The 14094-nt window shown below is 36.8% G+C and overlaps 1 protein-coding gene and 1 pseudogene across 16 annotated transcripts in view; one reads left to right on the forward strand and one right to left on the reverse strand.

The window, feature by feature from the left end:
* STK3 (serine/threonine kinase 3) overlaps positions 1-14094 on the forward strand; it is a 548351-nt gene that overhangs the window by 152508 nt on the left and 381749 nt on the right. For all 16 annotated transcript variants that reach the window (XR_011965838.1, XM_072603417.1, XM_072603412.1 and 13 more), the window contains 2 exons: positions 7728-7892; positions 9370-9537. Coding sequence is in view for 15 of the 16 variants with exons in the window: in XM_072603417.1 (XP_072459518.1) it covers positions 7728-7892; positions 9370-9537 (333 nt within the window). In the remaining variant the exon portion in view is untranslated. The remainder of the gene's footprint in view (positions 1-7727; positions 7893-9369; positions 9538-14094) is intronic.
* Positions 9885-12387, reverse strand: LOC140500671 (actin, cytoplasmic 1 pseudogene; annotated as a pseudogene).

A 14094-nucleotide genomic window follows, 5' to 3' on the forward strand; every position in this document is an offset into this window, starting at 1 on the left:
TCTCATAATTGGGTTGTTGAAGAAAAAAGAGATGTAGGAGTGGTATAACCAGGCCAAAAATATAGAAAATTTAGAAACTTTTTAAGCATAATAATTTAAGCAAATTACTTTACAGAACAACTCTGCCAACGGTTTACTAGTGTACCTGTTTTTCTGTAGCCCCTGCAACACTGATCATTTTCCTCTTTTGTCATTGCCACGCTAATAGGTGGTATAAAGTTAAACTTCAAAGTTGCTTTAATTTGCATTTCTCTAGTTATGGCGTGATCTAAAGCTTTTTTACACGTTTTTTTTTTGATAGCTTATTTTTCTTTCTTTGAAAATTGCTTGTTCATATTCTTTGACCCTTTATGTCTTGAGAAATGGCTCTTAGTCTTATACATTTTAATAATTTCCTTATATATCTTGAAAGTGAGATTTTTATCAGAGAATCCTGTTACGAAGAATTTTTCCCCCTAGTTACCTGTTCCTCTTGTTTGTGCAAAAACTTTAAAATCAAAATTGTGCATTTTTATCTCATGATCCTCTTTATCACTTGTTACATTATGAATTCTTCTCTTTTCCATAAATCTGAAAGGCAATTTCTTTTTCACTGACATGGAGTTAGAGCCTGGCCTGTGAGGGGAACTTGTTGTAGGCATGAGCTAACGTGAGGGACAGAGAGTAGATATAAGGAGGGACATTTTCTTAACAATACTTGTACACTGAAGAAATACCTACCACTAATTTTTGATGTGACTTTTTATATTTAGGTCATGCATTCATTTGGAGGTTACCTTGGTATATGGTATGAGATGTTGTATAAACCTAATTTATGGCAGACTATTATTCAGTTTTCCTAGCAGTTTTTGTCAAATAGCACTTCTTCTGGTTTTTGGGCTCATCAAACACTGTTACTGTGTGTATTTCTGTATATTGTGTACCTGATTTGTTTCAATAATTTCTCTTTTTCTCTCTTATTTTAGTGATTAATACTTTGTAATGCTATTTGAGGTCTGGTACTGAGAGACCCTATTTCTTCCTCTGTCTCCCCTTCCCCCTGCCATGCTTACTCTTCACATTCTTGACCCTTTGTTCTGCCCTATGACTTTCATTTTATTATTTTTTCCAGTTGTATAAAATATGGCTTTGTTAGTTTGATTGGCACAATGTTGAACAAGTGAATTTATTTAGATACTATTGTCATCTTTATTATATTGGCTCAACCAACCTAATATTGCTTGTTATTTAGGTTTATATTTCTTCAAGTAGTGTTTTATTCATACTCATGTAGTCCTTGGGTAATGTTGGTAGATAGACTCCCATGTAGTTTATAGCTCCTTTGGTTATTTGAATGGAATTTCCTTTTTTTTTAAGCTCTTCCTGCTGATTTTATTGGTTATGTATGAATGCTGGTGATTTACATGTATTTATTGTATATACTACAATTTTGCAAAGTTAATGATTTCGGTTAATTTTTAGTTGATTTTCTAGAGTTATCTAAGTATACCATTCTGTCACCTGCAAGTGATGACTTTGTTTCCTCTGCTTCCGTTTATTCCTTTAGTTTCTATTTCATATATTATTGTGGTATCTCACATTTATAATGTTGTGTTAAATAGTAGTGGTGCTAATGGACATCCTTGCTTTACTCTTGATCTTATTGGAAAGACCTCTAACTTTTCTCCATTTTATATATAGTGTTTGCTCTTGGATTTAGATCAAATACTATTTTCTATATTAAGAAAAGTTCCCTTTATTCATATGATTTTTAAAAATGTGTAGGATTTTGCCAAAAGCCCTTTTAGCATCTATTAATATTATCATATGATTATTATCATCCTACAGTTGTTATTATGATACAGTTCTTATTTATATTATTAACATGGTGACCTCAGGTTTTCCAAGGTTAGGCTACTTGGGAGGCAGGACCTATCACACTGTAAAGACTTCTAGTATAGATCCAGTGATGATTTATCTGTCATCTGAAGAGAGATAAACTAAGAGGCTTATCACTGAGACAGCCACAGAGTGATGAAGCTTTGGTTACAGAATCTCTCAGAGTCTTTTTAATCATGAAAGGTTTGTTCTCTTTGTTGATGGAGCATGTACCCATGGGCAAAAATCACAAAAATGTGAAGGAAGACAAAGATAAAAACAATAATAGCTCCCATTATAAAATACTTTATTTAAAAAAATACTCCTCACAACAGCCCAATGAGATAAATATTTTAAGTATTGTTTCAGTTTCTCCAGTTAAAAAAAATGAGGAAGCTCAGGCTCACACAAGTTAAATAATCTGTTCACAGTTACATAGCTAGAAAGTGTTAGGATTTGAATCCTGGTCTCTGGGCCCTGTGTTTGTTCCATTATGTCGTGTTCTAGGCTTAGCTTTTCAAATGAATAAAAAAGTAGTGTCATGTAATAAAAATAGCTGATATTCATATGGTACTCTAAGGTTTCCACAATTTTAAAATGTTTTATATTGTACTAGAAAGAGGAATTAGGAGATGAGGAACTTAGTCACAGTGCTAGTGGTAAAGTGTGACTTTCTGATCCTGAGAGAGGGAATTGAAATAGATCTTAAAATCTTAGTTCAGAAAATTCTTTTAATTTTTACCAGACCATTTTTTTAAAATATAAAAAAATCTCAAAATCTACCTTTACTTCCATCATAAAACCTTGCAGGGTTTTTTTCCTTTTTTTTTTTCAAAGAGCAAGCTAACTAAGGGTTCATGCATTGTCAGTATTGAGTTGATTGTGGTACAAGGCAGAGCAAAAACTGGCATCCAGTGAAGAAAAAGGGATCATATGGTCACAGATTTAGAGCTAGAAGAGATATTAGAGATGATCTAGTTCTACCTTTCTTTTTAAAGATGAGGAACTGAAGCATAGTGATTTGCCCAAAGTCACACATATTACAAAGCTAGAATTTGAATCAAGTCCTATGACTTCAGAGTAAGTGATGTTTTTCACTTTACTACAGCTGAAGAGATTGCAGTGTAGGCTGGCAAAAGGTCAAGTCAGTGAGGAATTGACAGGTACAGTGAATTTAAGCAAATAGAATTGAAAACTTGAGAGAAGACTTAATTAAGTTGGCAGAGGGAAAGGAAGAGCCCACCTCCCCCCTATATACTCTAGCAAAGATCTAAAAAGGGCATATCCCCAAAGGCAAAAGAGAAGAGCTTACAAGAGTAGCTTACCCTGTATGACTGAATGTAATCTTTTTTTAAATTAATTTATTTTAAGTTTTCAACATTCATTTCTACAAAATTTTGAGTTCCAAATTTTCTCCCCGTCTCTCCCCTCCTCACCAAAATGCCATGCGTTCTGATTGCCCCTTCCACCAATGTGCCCTCCCTTCTAACACCCCTCCCTTCCCTTATCCCCATCTTCTCTCTTGTCCTGTAGGGCAAGAAAAATTTCTATACATCATTACTTGTATTTCTTATTTCCCAGTTGTATGCAAAAACAGTTCTCAACATTTGTTCTTAGAACTTTGAGTTCCAACTTCTCTTCCTTCCTCCATCCCCACTCATCCCCACTGAGAAGGCAAGCAATTCAATATAGGCTATATATGTGTAGTTTTGCAGTTGACTTCCATAATAGTCATGTTGTGTAAGACTAACTATATTTCCCTCCATCCTCTCCTGTCCTCTATTTCTTCTGTTCTCTTATTCGACCTTGTCCCTCCCCTAGAGTGTTTACTTCTAATTGCTCCTTTTTCCCATTTTCCCTCCCTTCCATCATTCCCCCCACCCTGCTTATCCCCTTCTCCCCTACTTTCCTGTAGTGTAAGACAGATTTTCATATCAAATTGAGAGTGCACGTCATTCCTTCCTTGAGCCAAATGTGATGAGAGTAAGCTTTACTTTTTCCCTCTCACCTTTCCCCTTTTCCCCTCCATTAGAAATGCTTTTTCTTGCCTCTTTTGTGAGAGATAATTTGTACAATTCCACTTCTCCCTTTCTCCTCTCAATATATTCCTCTCTCACCCCTTAATTTTATATTTTTAGATATGATCCCTTCCTATTCAACTCACCCTGTGCTCTGTCTCTGTCTCTGTCTCTCTCTGTGTATGTGTATAATCCCCCCAACTATCTAGATATTGAGAAAAGTTTCAAGAGTTACAAATATTATCTTTACATATAGGAATGTAAACAGTTCAACTTTAGTAAGTCCCTTGTGATTTCTCTTTCCTCTTTACCTTTTCATGCTTCTCTTGATTCTTGTTTTTGAAAGTCTGATTTTCTTTTCAGCTCTGGTCTTTTCATCAAGAATGCTTGAAAGTCCTCTATTTCATTGAATGACCATTTTTTCCCCTGAAGTATTGTACTCAGTTTTGCTGGGTAGGTGATTCTTGGTTTTAATCCTAGTTCTTTTGACCTATGGAATATCATATTCCATGCCCTTTGATCCCTTAATGTAGAAGATGCTAGATCTTGTGTTATTCTGATTGTATTTCCACAGTACTTGAATTGTTTCTTTCTAGCTGCTTGCAATATTTTCTTCTTGACCTGGGAACTCTGGGATTTGGTTACAATATTCTTAGGAGTTTCTCTTTTTGGATTCCTTTCAGGAGGTGATCAGTGGATTCTTTCAATATTTATTTTGCCCTCTGGTTCTAGAATATCAGTTTTCCTTGATAATTGCATGAAAGATGATGTCTAGGCTCTTTTTTTGATCATGGCTTTTAGGTAGCCCCATAATTTTTGAATTGTCTCTCCTGGATCTATTTTCCAGGTCAGTTGTTTTTCCAATGAGATTTTTTACATTATCTTTCATTTTTTCCTTCTTTTGGTTTTGTTTTGTGATTTCTTGGTTTCTCATAAAGTCATTAGCTTCCATCTGTTCCATTCTAATTTTTAAAGAATTATTTTCTTCAGTGAGCTTTTGAACTTCCTTTTCCATTTGGGTAATTCTGCTTTTTAAATCATTCTTCTCCTCATTGGCTTTTTGGACCTCTTTTGCCAATTGAGTTAGCCTATTTTTAAAGGTACTATTTTCTTCAGCATTTTTTGGGGTCTCCTTTAGCAAGCTGTTTACTTGTTTTTCATGATTTCCTTGCATCGGTCTCATTTCTCTCCCCAATTTTTCCTCCACTTCTCTTACTTGACTTTCAAAATTCTTTTTGAGCTCTTCCATGACCTGGGACCATTGCATATTTATTTTGAAGGTTTTGGATGCAGAAGCCTTGACTTTTATGTCTTCCCCTGATGGTAAACATTGTTCTTCCTCACCTGAAAAGGATGGAAGAGAATACCTGTTCACCAAGAAAGTAACCTTCTCTGGTCTTATTTTTGTTCCCTTTTTTGGCCATTTTCCCAACCAGTTACTTGATTTTTGGGTCCTTTGTCAAGAGTAGAGTATACTCTGTGGTACAATCAAGGGAGAGGAATTTACTCCCTGGCCAGGCTATCAGCTGAGGTTCAGATCAGCTGCTCAGTTCCTCCAGGGGCTTTAGGCAGGGACCAAGGCCACTACTCAGGACTGAGGTTCAGATCAGCAGCTCAGTTCCCCCAGGGGCTTTAAACTGAGTGCTCTATTAGTGGAAGCTGGCTGCTGCTGGCTGCTGCCTGCTGCTGCTGCTGTCACCCACCTGGGGCTAGGGGAGGACCCTACTCCCTTGTCACAGAGGTGAAAAGCCCTCTCACTGACCTTTGAAGTATCTTTGTTGTCTGTGGGTTCCGGGATCAGCGAACCTCCTCTGCTTCTGGGAATTCCACCCTGAGGTCTGCTCTGATCCTGCTCCTCCTGGTGCTGTGCAACCAAGGCTGGGCTGTGCTCTGCTCTGCGTCCCGTCTGACAGACTTTTCCCATTGGCCTTCCAGGTCACCCTGGGCTAGAAATTTCCTCCACTTTATCTTTCTTTGACTTCTGCTGTTCTAGAATTTGTTGAGAGGCTTTCTTTACAGGTATTTTGTGGGCTGTAGGGGAAGAGCTAGAGGATGTGTGTCTTTCTACTCCACTATCTTGACAGCGCCTCAGCTGAGTGTAATCTTACAGGGAAATAATAGTGGAATAGAAGACTTTTAGGTATCTCCCATGAAAAGACTAAAGCTAGGTAGGATCTTTGAAATGCAAACATGATAAGCAGAAGAAATAAAGAAAAATAAAGGAAATGGCTAAACAGTGACAAAATACTCATATTTTAATGGGGGAGAAGAAACATGTTCATTTTAAATTCTAATATTTCCTTGATCATAGAAGGAGGTACATAAGATAAAGAGGGGCCTAGAGGTTGTTTTGTTCTCTTTTGATGATCTTAAGAGAGGAAAGAAAAGGAAGGAGAAAAAAATATACTAGGGAAGAATTGAGGAGAGGGTAGAACTTCCTATTTTTAATAATTGGATTGTGGAAGAAGAATATACAAACATAGAGAAAAGAGTGGGGTAGCACGAATCACATGAAACAATATTATCTGAAGTAAAAAAAGGAGGGTTGAAAATTTAAACATGTGAACACACATGGAAATGTTTCATGTTACATGTTTCATATTACACACAAAGGCCCTGAACAGAATTTTAGAATAGTTAGCATAGATCAATATGATTCCTGAGTGAAAATAGAATGGAATATACATATTTCTCAACTGTATGTGACACCTTTCTAAAAACTGACTCCCAGCTAGGGAATAAATGCGTTAAGAGAGAAACATATTTGCATGAAAACTCAGTTCTTAGTTCGTCTTTATTTTTGGACTCCTCTGTCCTTAGGGCTAACCAGAAGGCTCCTTAACATCACAAAGCACCAGCCTCCTGGTCACTCTACCAAAGAAGTAGGCTCGCCAAATTTCTATAAGTACTTAGATGGGAAGCAGCGGGGGAAATATTTGCACATGAAAGATCAAATCTGAGCATCTTCTAAGGATTAGGCCCTCATCAGACAGTCTCCTGGTTACAAAGAGGAAAAAAACCCATTTGGATTGTGGAATTGCAAATAGATAAGTGTTAAAAATTTAATACTCAAACTAAATTCAAACTAAAATATAAAAGCCCTCAAACTAAACTTCTGCATTGTTATTTATGAAATATATTGCTATCTTAATAATGTATTACAGTAGTGTCTCTCTCTCTCTACCATGACCCTTTCTCAAAGTAAGACCTCATTCTTCTTTCCCTTTCATCTCCATTTGGTCCTTGGAGTGGGAAGTAGAAGTTTTCTAAGTAGTAGTTAGCTGACAGAGAGTAAGATTCAACATCTTCTGGATGAAATCATCATACTTCTTTCAGGAGCACGGTTGTTCAATGATCCCTGATTTGCTTCTTTTTATAAAACCACGTTGTTTTGCCTTTCCGTTATGGCCTGCTGGCTACAGATAAGGAAGATGCCAGATGATAAAGGGAACAAAGAAAAATATAAATTCATTAAAAGCTGTAGTATAAGTTGAGAAAAGTTGCATTACAGCCACCGTTTGTGTTAGGTAACAGGTGAATGAGATATTTAAAAGTTAAATTCACAGAGTGATTAGTAGAGTTGATAAGACATGTATTTGTTGTGCTTGAGTTTTAAAATAAGTCAAATTAACCATCTATTTGATGGAAAAGGATGGAGTGAAAATGGTGAATAACAGAATAGTGAGGCAAAAGGAAAAATTTTGGGGTAATTTGCTTTTTCCTGTAATCTTCATGATTAAAAGAAAAAATTTTTATAGATAAAATTTTCAAATAAAAGTTTGTCTCACTTTAGGGTTGTAATTAGGATTTTTCCAACATAAAAGATTAAAGTCTATTTTTATTGGTTTTCAGTTAACTGAAGATGAAATTGCAACTATTCTTAAATCTACTTTGAAAGGACTTGAATATTTGCATTTCATGAGAAAAATACATCGAGATATAAAAGCGGGAAACATTCTCCTCAACACAGAAGGACATGCAAAATTGGCAGATTTTGGAGTGGCTGGGCAATTAACAGTAAGTATAAGAAGGATTTGGGAAAGTTGATATTTTATGACAATTATTTTCTTGTCTTGGGGCACAATATCTGTAAAGAGGTTGGGACAAGGCATTTTATGCTGCTATTATGACAGTAACTCATATTTCTCTAACTTTTTGAGGTAGGAAATATAAGTATTGTTATCTCCATTTTATGGATGAAAAAAGCGAGGCTTAGATAGATTAAATGATTAAATGTTGGTCAAGCTAATAGTAAGTATCATAGCTGAGCTTTAAATCCAGCTTTCTTGAGCCCAAATTCAACCTTCTTTTCACTGTATCACCTGCTCCTTGCTTCTTCTGAAAGAATGAAAGTAAGTCTTATGAAGGACATGATAATTATTTTCAGATATTCAAAAGGTACTATGTTAAAGACTGATTAGACTTGATCAAGAAACTGAAAGGCAGTTCTACTATTAAGGTAGAAGATATAGGCACATAATTTTCAGCTTAATTAAAAGAAGAACTCTTTTAGTAATTAGAGCTCTTTCAAAATGGTATGTACTGCTGCCTGAAGAGTAGTAAGTTTTTTTGTCATTAAAAAGTGTTCAGGGAGAGGCTCTCCTGATCAGTTTGTTAGACTATTCTAGACATGGTTCATGAATTGGACAGGGGTTTACTTTAAATAACCTCAAAATTCACTTACAACTCTCTTATTCATTATTTCTATTAATATTGGATTTTAGAATTTCTTATATTAAACATTTTGTTTTAAGTAGATATAAAAGGATATTTACAGGAGTGAGGAACTAAGGTTATGGGTGCTTGCTTCAGTGTTTATAAGTCTTGGGCAAGGAAATACTGACCACAATTTACCACTGCTTTACCTGAAACAAATGAACACCAAGTTTAATTTCTTAAGGGAAAACCTCATAATCCTGGTGTTGCTATCTCTTATTTACTTTGTTCTTTTTTCTTTCTTTCTTTTTTGCATGTTAGGCAATCATCCACATTTAGTGAATAGGGCATCATTATTTTGTCATTCATTTGCTTAAATTCTCCAGAAAAGAGACAATGTGACTGTCATTTTCATAGCCTTTGTTACTGTTGTATTGTAATCATTTAGGGTTATAGCGTAGCTTCTTCTACAACAATGGAGAGGTGCTTTATTTCAGGATTAATCGTTTTAGGTTATCATTAGAAGATGTGGAAAGAACATTGCCTTTAGAGTTAGAATGCAGGGTTTGAATTTTGATTCTTGCTCTTTTTGTTGGCCTGTCCTTGAATTTACCTCTGTGGGTCTTGGTTTATTCTTCTGTAAAATGAGGGCTTGGAGATGATGACCTGAAAAGTTTCTTCTTCCTCTAAATATTATGTTCTGACATAGTTGTAAAGATCAGTATGATGAATGGTTAGCTTTAGGCATAAGTTATGTCATTTAAATGAATATGCTTGGATACATATTATTGTGCCATGCTGTTTAAATTCTAATCATTTTTATATAATGCTCTTGCAGGATACAATGGCAAAACGTAATACTGTTATTGGAACTCCATTTTGGATGGCTCCTGAAGTAATACAAGAAATTGGTTATAACTGTGTGGCAGACATCTGGTCCCTTGGTATCACATCCATAGAAATGGCTGAAGGAAAACCACCTTATGCTGACATACATCCAATGAGGGTAAGAAAATTGCTTGCTTAGTAAAATGTTAATGTTAAATGTTAGAGTTTTGTAATGTCTCTCTAAATATATTTCAGAGAAGAAGACATTTATAACTCTTAATTAGAAGTCTTTTTGGAAAAATTAGAAAATATTTTAATACTTTTTAATGGACTATTAATAATGCATTTCCCTAGCTGTGTTCCTTCCTCTTTCATCTCCCTTCCATTTTTAAGAATAGTCAAGATTAATAGTTTAATACTTATCTCTCCTCTCCCAAGCTACATGAACTGAAATACTTTTTTCCCCTTTACTTCTAAACATCATGCAAGAGGGACTTAGAGAATGACAGATATACAATTCAATCAAAAGTTTCTAGCTTATTAAGGGACTTTAAAGATCTTAAGCCCAACTCACTAATTTATTTTTTTATATATGAAGAAATTGATATTGTGAAATACTCCATGTAGTAGCTGCTGAGTGACAAGTTTGGTGCCTAGAACCTCAGTGTCCTGAACTTTCAGCCCAGTTTTCTTTTCACTATACCATCATGTGTCCTGTCATTCCTTGATAGATGAACATGAAAATGTAAAAATTGGGGAGTCACAAACATTCATTTTTGTACCCTCAACTTCTTTAATATGTTTCCTAATTTAGTTTCCCTTGGTTTCTTAATACTGGAAGTGTATCATGCTAAGTGCCAATGAACAGGAGACAAAAAATGCTGTGTGTTTGGGGATATATTTCAGATTATAGTACTTTGCCAACCCTTTTGTGGAGTTTGTAGTGCAGTAGTCTGGGAATGCAGCCTCTTTTTTCTTTCTGAAATCTGAAACTTGAAAGGAAAGGAAATTGTTATTGTAAATATCCTTTTATCAGTAACTTTGCAAAAACATTTTTCTTCCTCTCTCCCTGTCTTTTACAAATATTGGTATTTCAATGTAGTCATTCATTTTGCGGTATGATTTTGAGAAAGTCTCAACCTTTTTTGGCCTCATTTTCCTCTTTATTTATTTATTTTCTTTAACATGTGCACTTTTATTTGAACTGGTCTTAAGTCAGTGTACAGGTAAAGCTCCTCCCCTCCCCCAAGTACTGGCACCAATGTCATAAAACTGGCAGGGAGACTGTGAAGTCTTCATTCACATCTATGTTGGGGGCAGGGAGTGAATTTAGGGAGCCATTCAATATGGCTGACAATTTAAAAAAAAAAGGAACAAGTATTAAGGTGATGCAAAAAGTTTTTTTAAAGGATTACATTAATTTACATGTAAAGCAATACTAGTACCTTCCCCCTCTCCCCCTCCCCATCAGGATTTGTTACTTAGCTCCTTTTATGGAGCTAATTTCTCTGTAACAATGCATTATACAATATTTGGAATGACTATTAAAAAGCAAAACAAAACACAACTGTACAATCAAGAGTCCTGAAGATGCACTGTAGAACTTTGGGGATGTTTGCCTCCAACATATTTAGACTGCTTATCACCTTCACTGTTCCAGTTTTTAAATCCTGAGTCAAGTGCCAAAAAAACAAAACAACAACAACAAAAAACAAATAAAGCCATGCCAATCTCATCTCTTTTTTTGGGCAATTATCATGTCACACCCTTTTGACAAAAAAAATAAAAAAATTAAAAAAAACACACAGTCCATTTAGAAGCATTTGTGGTGGACAATGGAGGGCCCAGATTCATCATACTCCTGTTTGCTGATCCACACCTGCTGGAAGGTGGAAAGAGACGCCAGGATGGAGTCTCCAATCCAGACAGAGTATTTGTGCTCAGGTGGGGCAATGGTCTTGATTTTCATTGTGCTGGGAGCTAGGGCTGTAATCTCCTTCTGCATCCTGTTGGCAATGCTTGGGTACATGGTGGTACCACTAGACAACATGGTATTGGCATACAAATCCTTATGGATGTCAACATTACACTTCATGATTGAGTTGAAGGTAGTTTCGTGGATTCCACAGGATTCCATACCTAAGAAAGATGACTGGAAGAGAGCTTCTGGGCACTGGAACCTCTCATTGCCAGTGGTGATAACCTGAGCATCAGGGAGCTCATAGCTCTTTTCCAGAGAAGAGCTAGATGCAGCAGTACTCATCTCCTGCTCAAAGTCTAGGATGATGTAACACAGCTTCTCCTTGATGTCACGCACGATTTCCCTTTCAGCTGTGGTAGTGAAACTGTACCCTCTCTTGGTGAGGATCTTCATGAGTTAGTCCATCAGATCATGGCCAGCCAGATCCAGACGGAGAATGGCATGGGGAAGGGCATAACCTTCATAGATGGGCACAGTGTGGGTCACACCATCACCAGAGTCCATCACAATACCAGTGCTATGACCAGAGGCATACAGGGACAGAAGAGCCTGGATGGCAACATACATGGCTGGGGTGTTGAAGGTCTCAAACGTAATCTGAGTCATCTTCTCTCTGTTGGCTTTGGAGTTCAGGGGGGCTTCTGTGAGCAGCCCAGGGTGCTCCTCAGGGGCCACATGGAGCTCATTGTAGAAAGTATGATGCCAGATCTTCTCCATGTCATCCCACTTGGTGACAATACCATGTTTGATGGAGTACTTCAGGGTCAGAATACCTCTCTTGCTCTGAGCCTCATCCCCCACGTAGCTGTCTTTCTAGACACTTTCTAGACATCCACCATCACACCCTGATGTCTGGGGCGCCCAACAATGGAGGGGAAGACGGCCCGAGGGGCATCGTCTCTGGCAAAGCCAGCTTTGCACATGCCAGAGCCATTGTCAACAACGAGAGCAGCAATATCATCATCCATGGCAAACTTTGAAGTGGCAAGTTTAAACCCTTAGAGAGAGAGGAGGTGGTGCCACACCTGGAGGCAGGGGAGGGCAAGTGCATGCTGGGTGGGAGAGCTCACAGCTCTTCCTCACTAAATTTAAAGGCTTAGCCTAGATTCCCTTTGAGTTCTCTTTTTACTTCTGAGACTTCCATTATAATTTCTTGTTTAAAATTTTTTGAACAAGACAACATGCTTTTCTTGGAAAGAATTTTTAGGAGATCTAGATTCTAGTTAATTAAACTATCTAATATATCTAAATTGAGGTGGTTATTCTTTAATAGAAGTGGCAGGAGTGGTGGTATAGGGAGTGAGACTCTTAGCAGATGAATAGAAGTTATGTGAGTCCAGGCCCTTGATGTGTTCTAATAAATACCTCCAAAGTAAGGTGACAGTTTAAAGTGGGAAAAGAAAAGGAGAAATTATGCAAAGTATTCTAAAAAACCTATAATAACTAGGCTTATTTCTGTGGCTACTGCTTATCAAACAAGAATTACTTTCTTTATTCCAAAATAAAATTATGTAACCTGTTGTCTGAGATTAATTGTAGCTTATGTGCCTTGTATTTTTAATAGGATGAATGTTACTAAAATACTAAAGCATAAGTTTTGAAATATTTCTTTCATGTATCTGAATATCTTAATTTATATTGAGAATATTGATCTTTGTGAGCTTGTTGCCCTCTAGTGGCTCTAGTTGCTTTAAAAAAAGAGGAAAGAAAATAGGAAGAAGGTAGTCTATATGGGGGGAGGGTGGCATCAGAGAGTTGTAAGAGATAAGATGGATTAGAAGGAACTGTATGGGAATAGAACAGATGAGAGGAATGAAAAAGGAGAGAAATGCAGAAAAGAAAGATGTGACATGAATAGAAATGACTAAACAAGAAATGGTATTATATGATGTTAAAATTGTTTCATACATTGTATTTCATTGGCTGTAGCCAAGAAAATAGCATAATGCCAATCTTTCTGATCCCTCGAGCAGATGGCCTTATTACTAGGAAGTTCATTTCTGCAAATTACTCGGAACTAATTAAGAAGCTCCCCATGACCTTGACCATATAGACATATGATTTATGGGAGAAAAAGAACCCTCAGAAAATAAAACACTTTTTTATGTGTCATAATGATGAAATTGTAGGTGTAGATTCCATCCTTTCCTCTCCCTCCCTCCTAGTTCGGTTGTACTTGAAGTCTTTCCTGTCTGGCAATTCCTGCAAGATATTTTCAGACACTCAGAATTGGGAAGGACTATAGAGGTCATCTTGGCCAACATTTTTTCTTGTGGGGTGTGGGGAGAGGGAGACTAGACCTGTGACTTCACTGGTTTAAGAAATTCCGTTATTACTTCTAAGGAAGCCCCGTTTAGCAGTGTAGATTGGCACTCGTTGTAGAATTTATAGTCTTTAGGAATTTCCTGAGGCAGTAAGAGGATAAGCCACCTTCCCAGGGTCACACAGCCAGTATATATCAGAAATGGAACGTAAACTCAGATCTTCCTGACTCCAGGCTCCAAGACAACCCCTCTGTCTGCTATGCCATAATACTCAGGTCCAACAGACAACTCAATAAAAATCATCCAAAAGTGAAACCTAGTCTCCACCTGACAATTTAAAAATCCCCAGGGCAGCATATTCTACTTTTGGATGGTTCTGATTGTTAGGAAATTGTTATTTACAAGCAGAAATCTGCCTCTTTGCAGCTTTTTTCCATTGCTCTAGTTCTGCCTTCTGGGGACAAGCAGAAGCAGGCAATTCAACAAATAT

Source organism: Notamacropus eugenii, chromosome 4 (assembly GCF_028372415.1).
Source record: "Notamacropus eugenii isolate mMacEug1 chromosome 4, mMacEug1.pri_v2, whole genome shotgun sequence".
Taxonomy (NCBI): Eukaryota; Metazoa; Chordata; class Mammalia; order Diprotodontia; family Macropodidae; genus Notamacropus; species Notamacropus eugenii.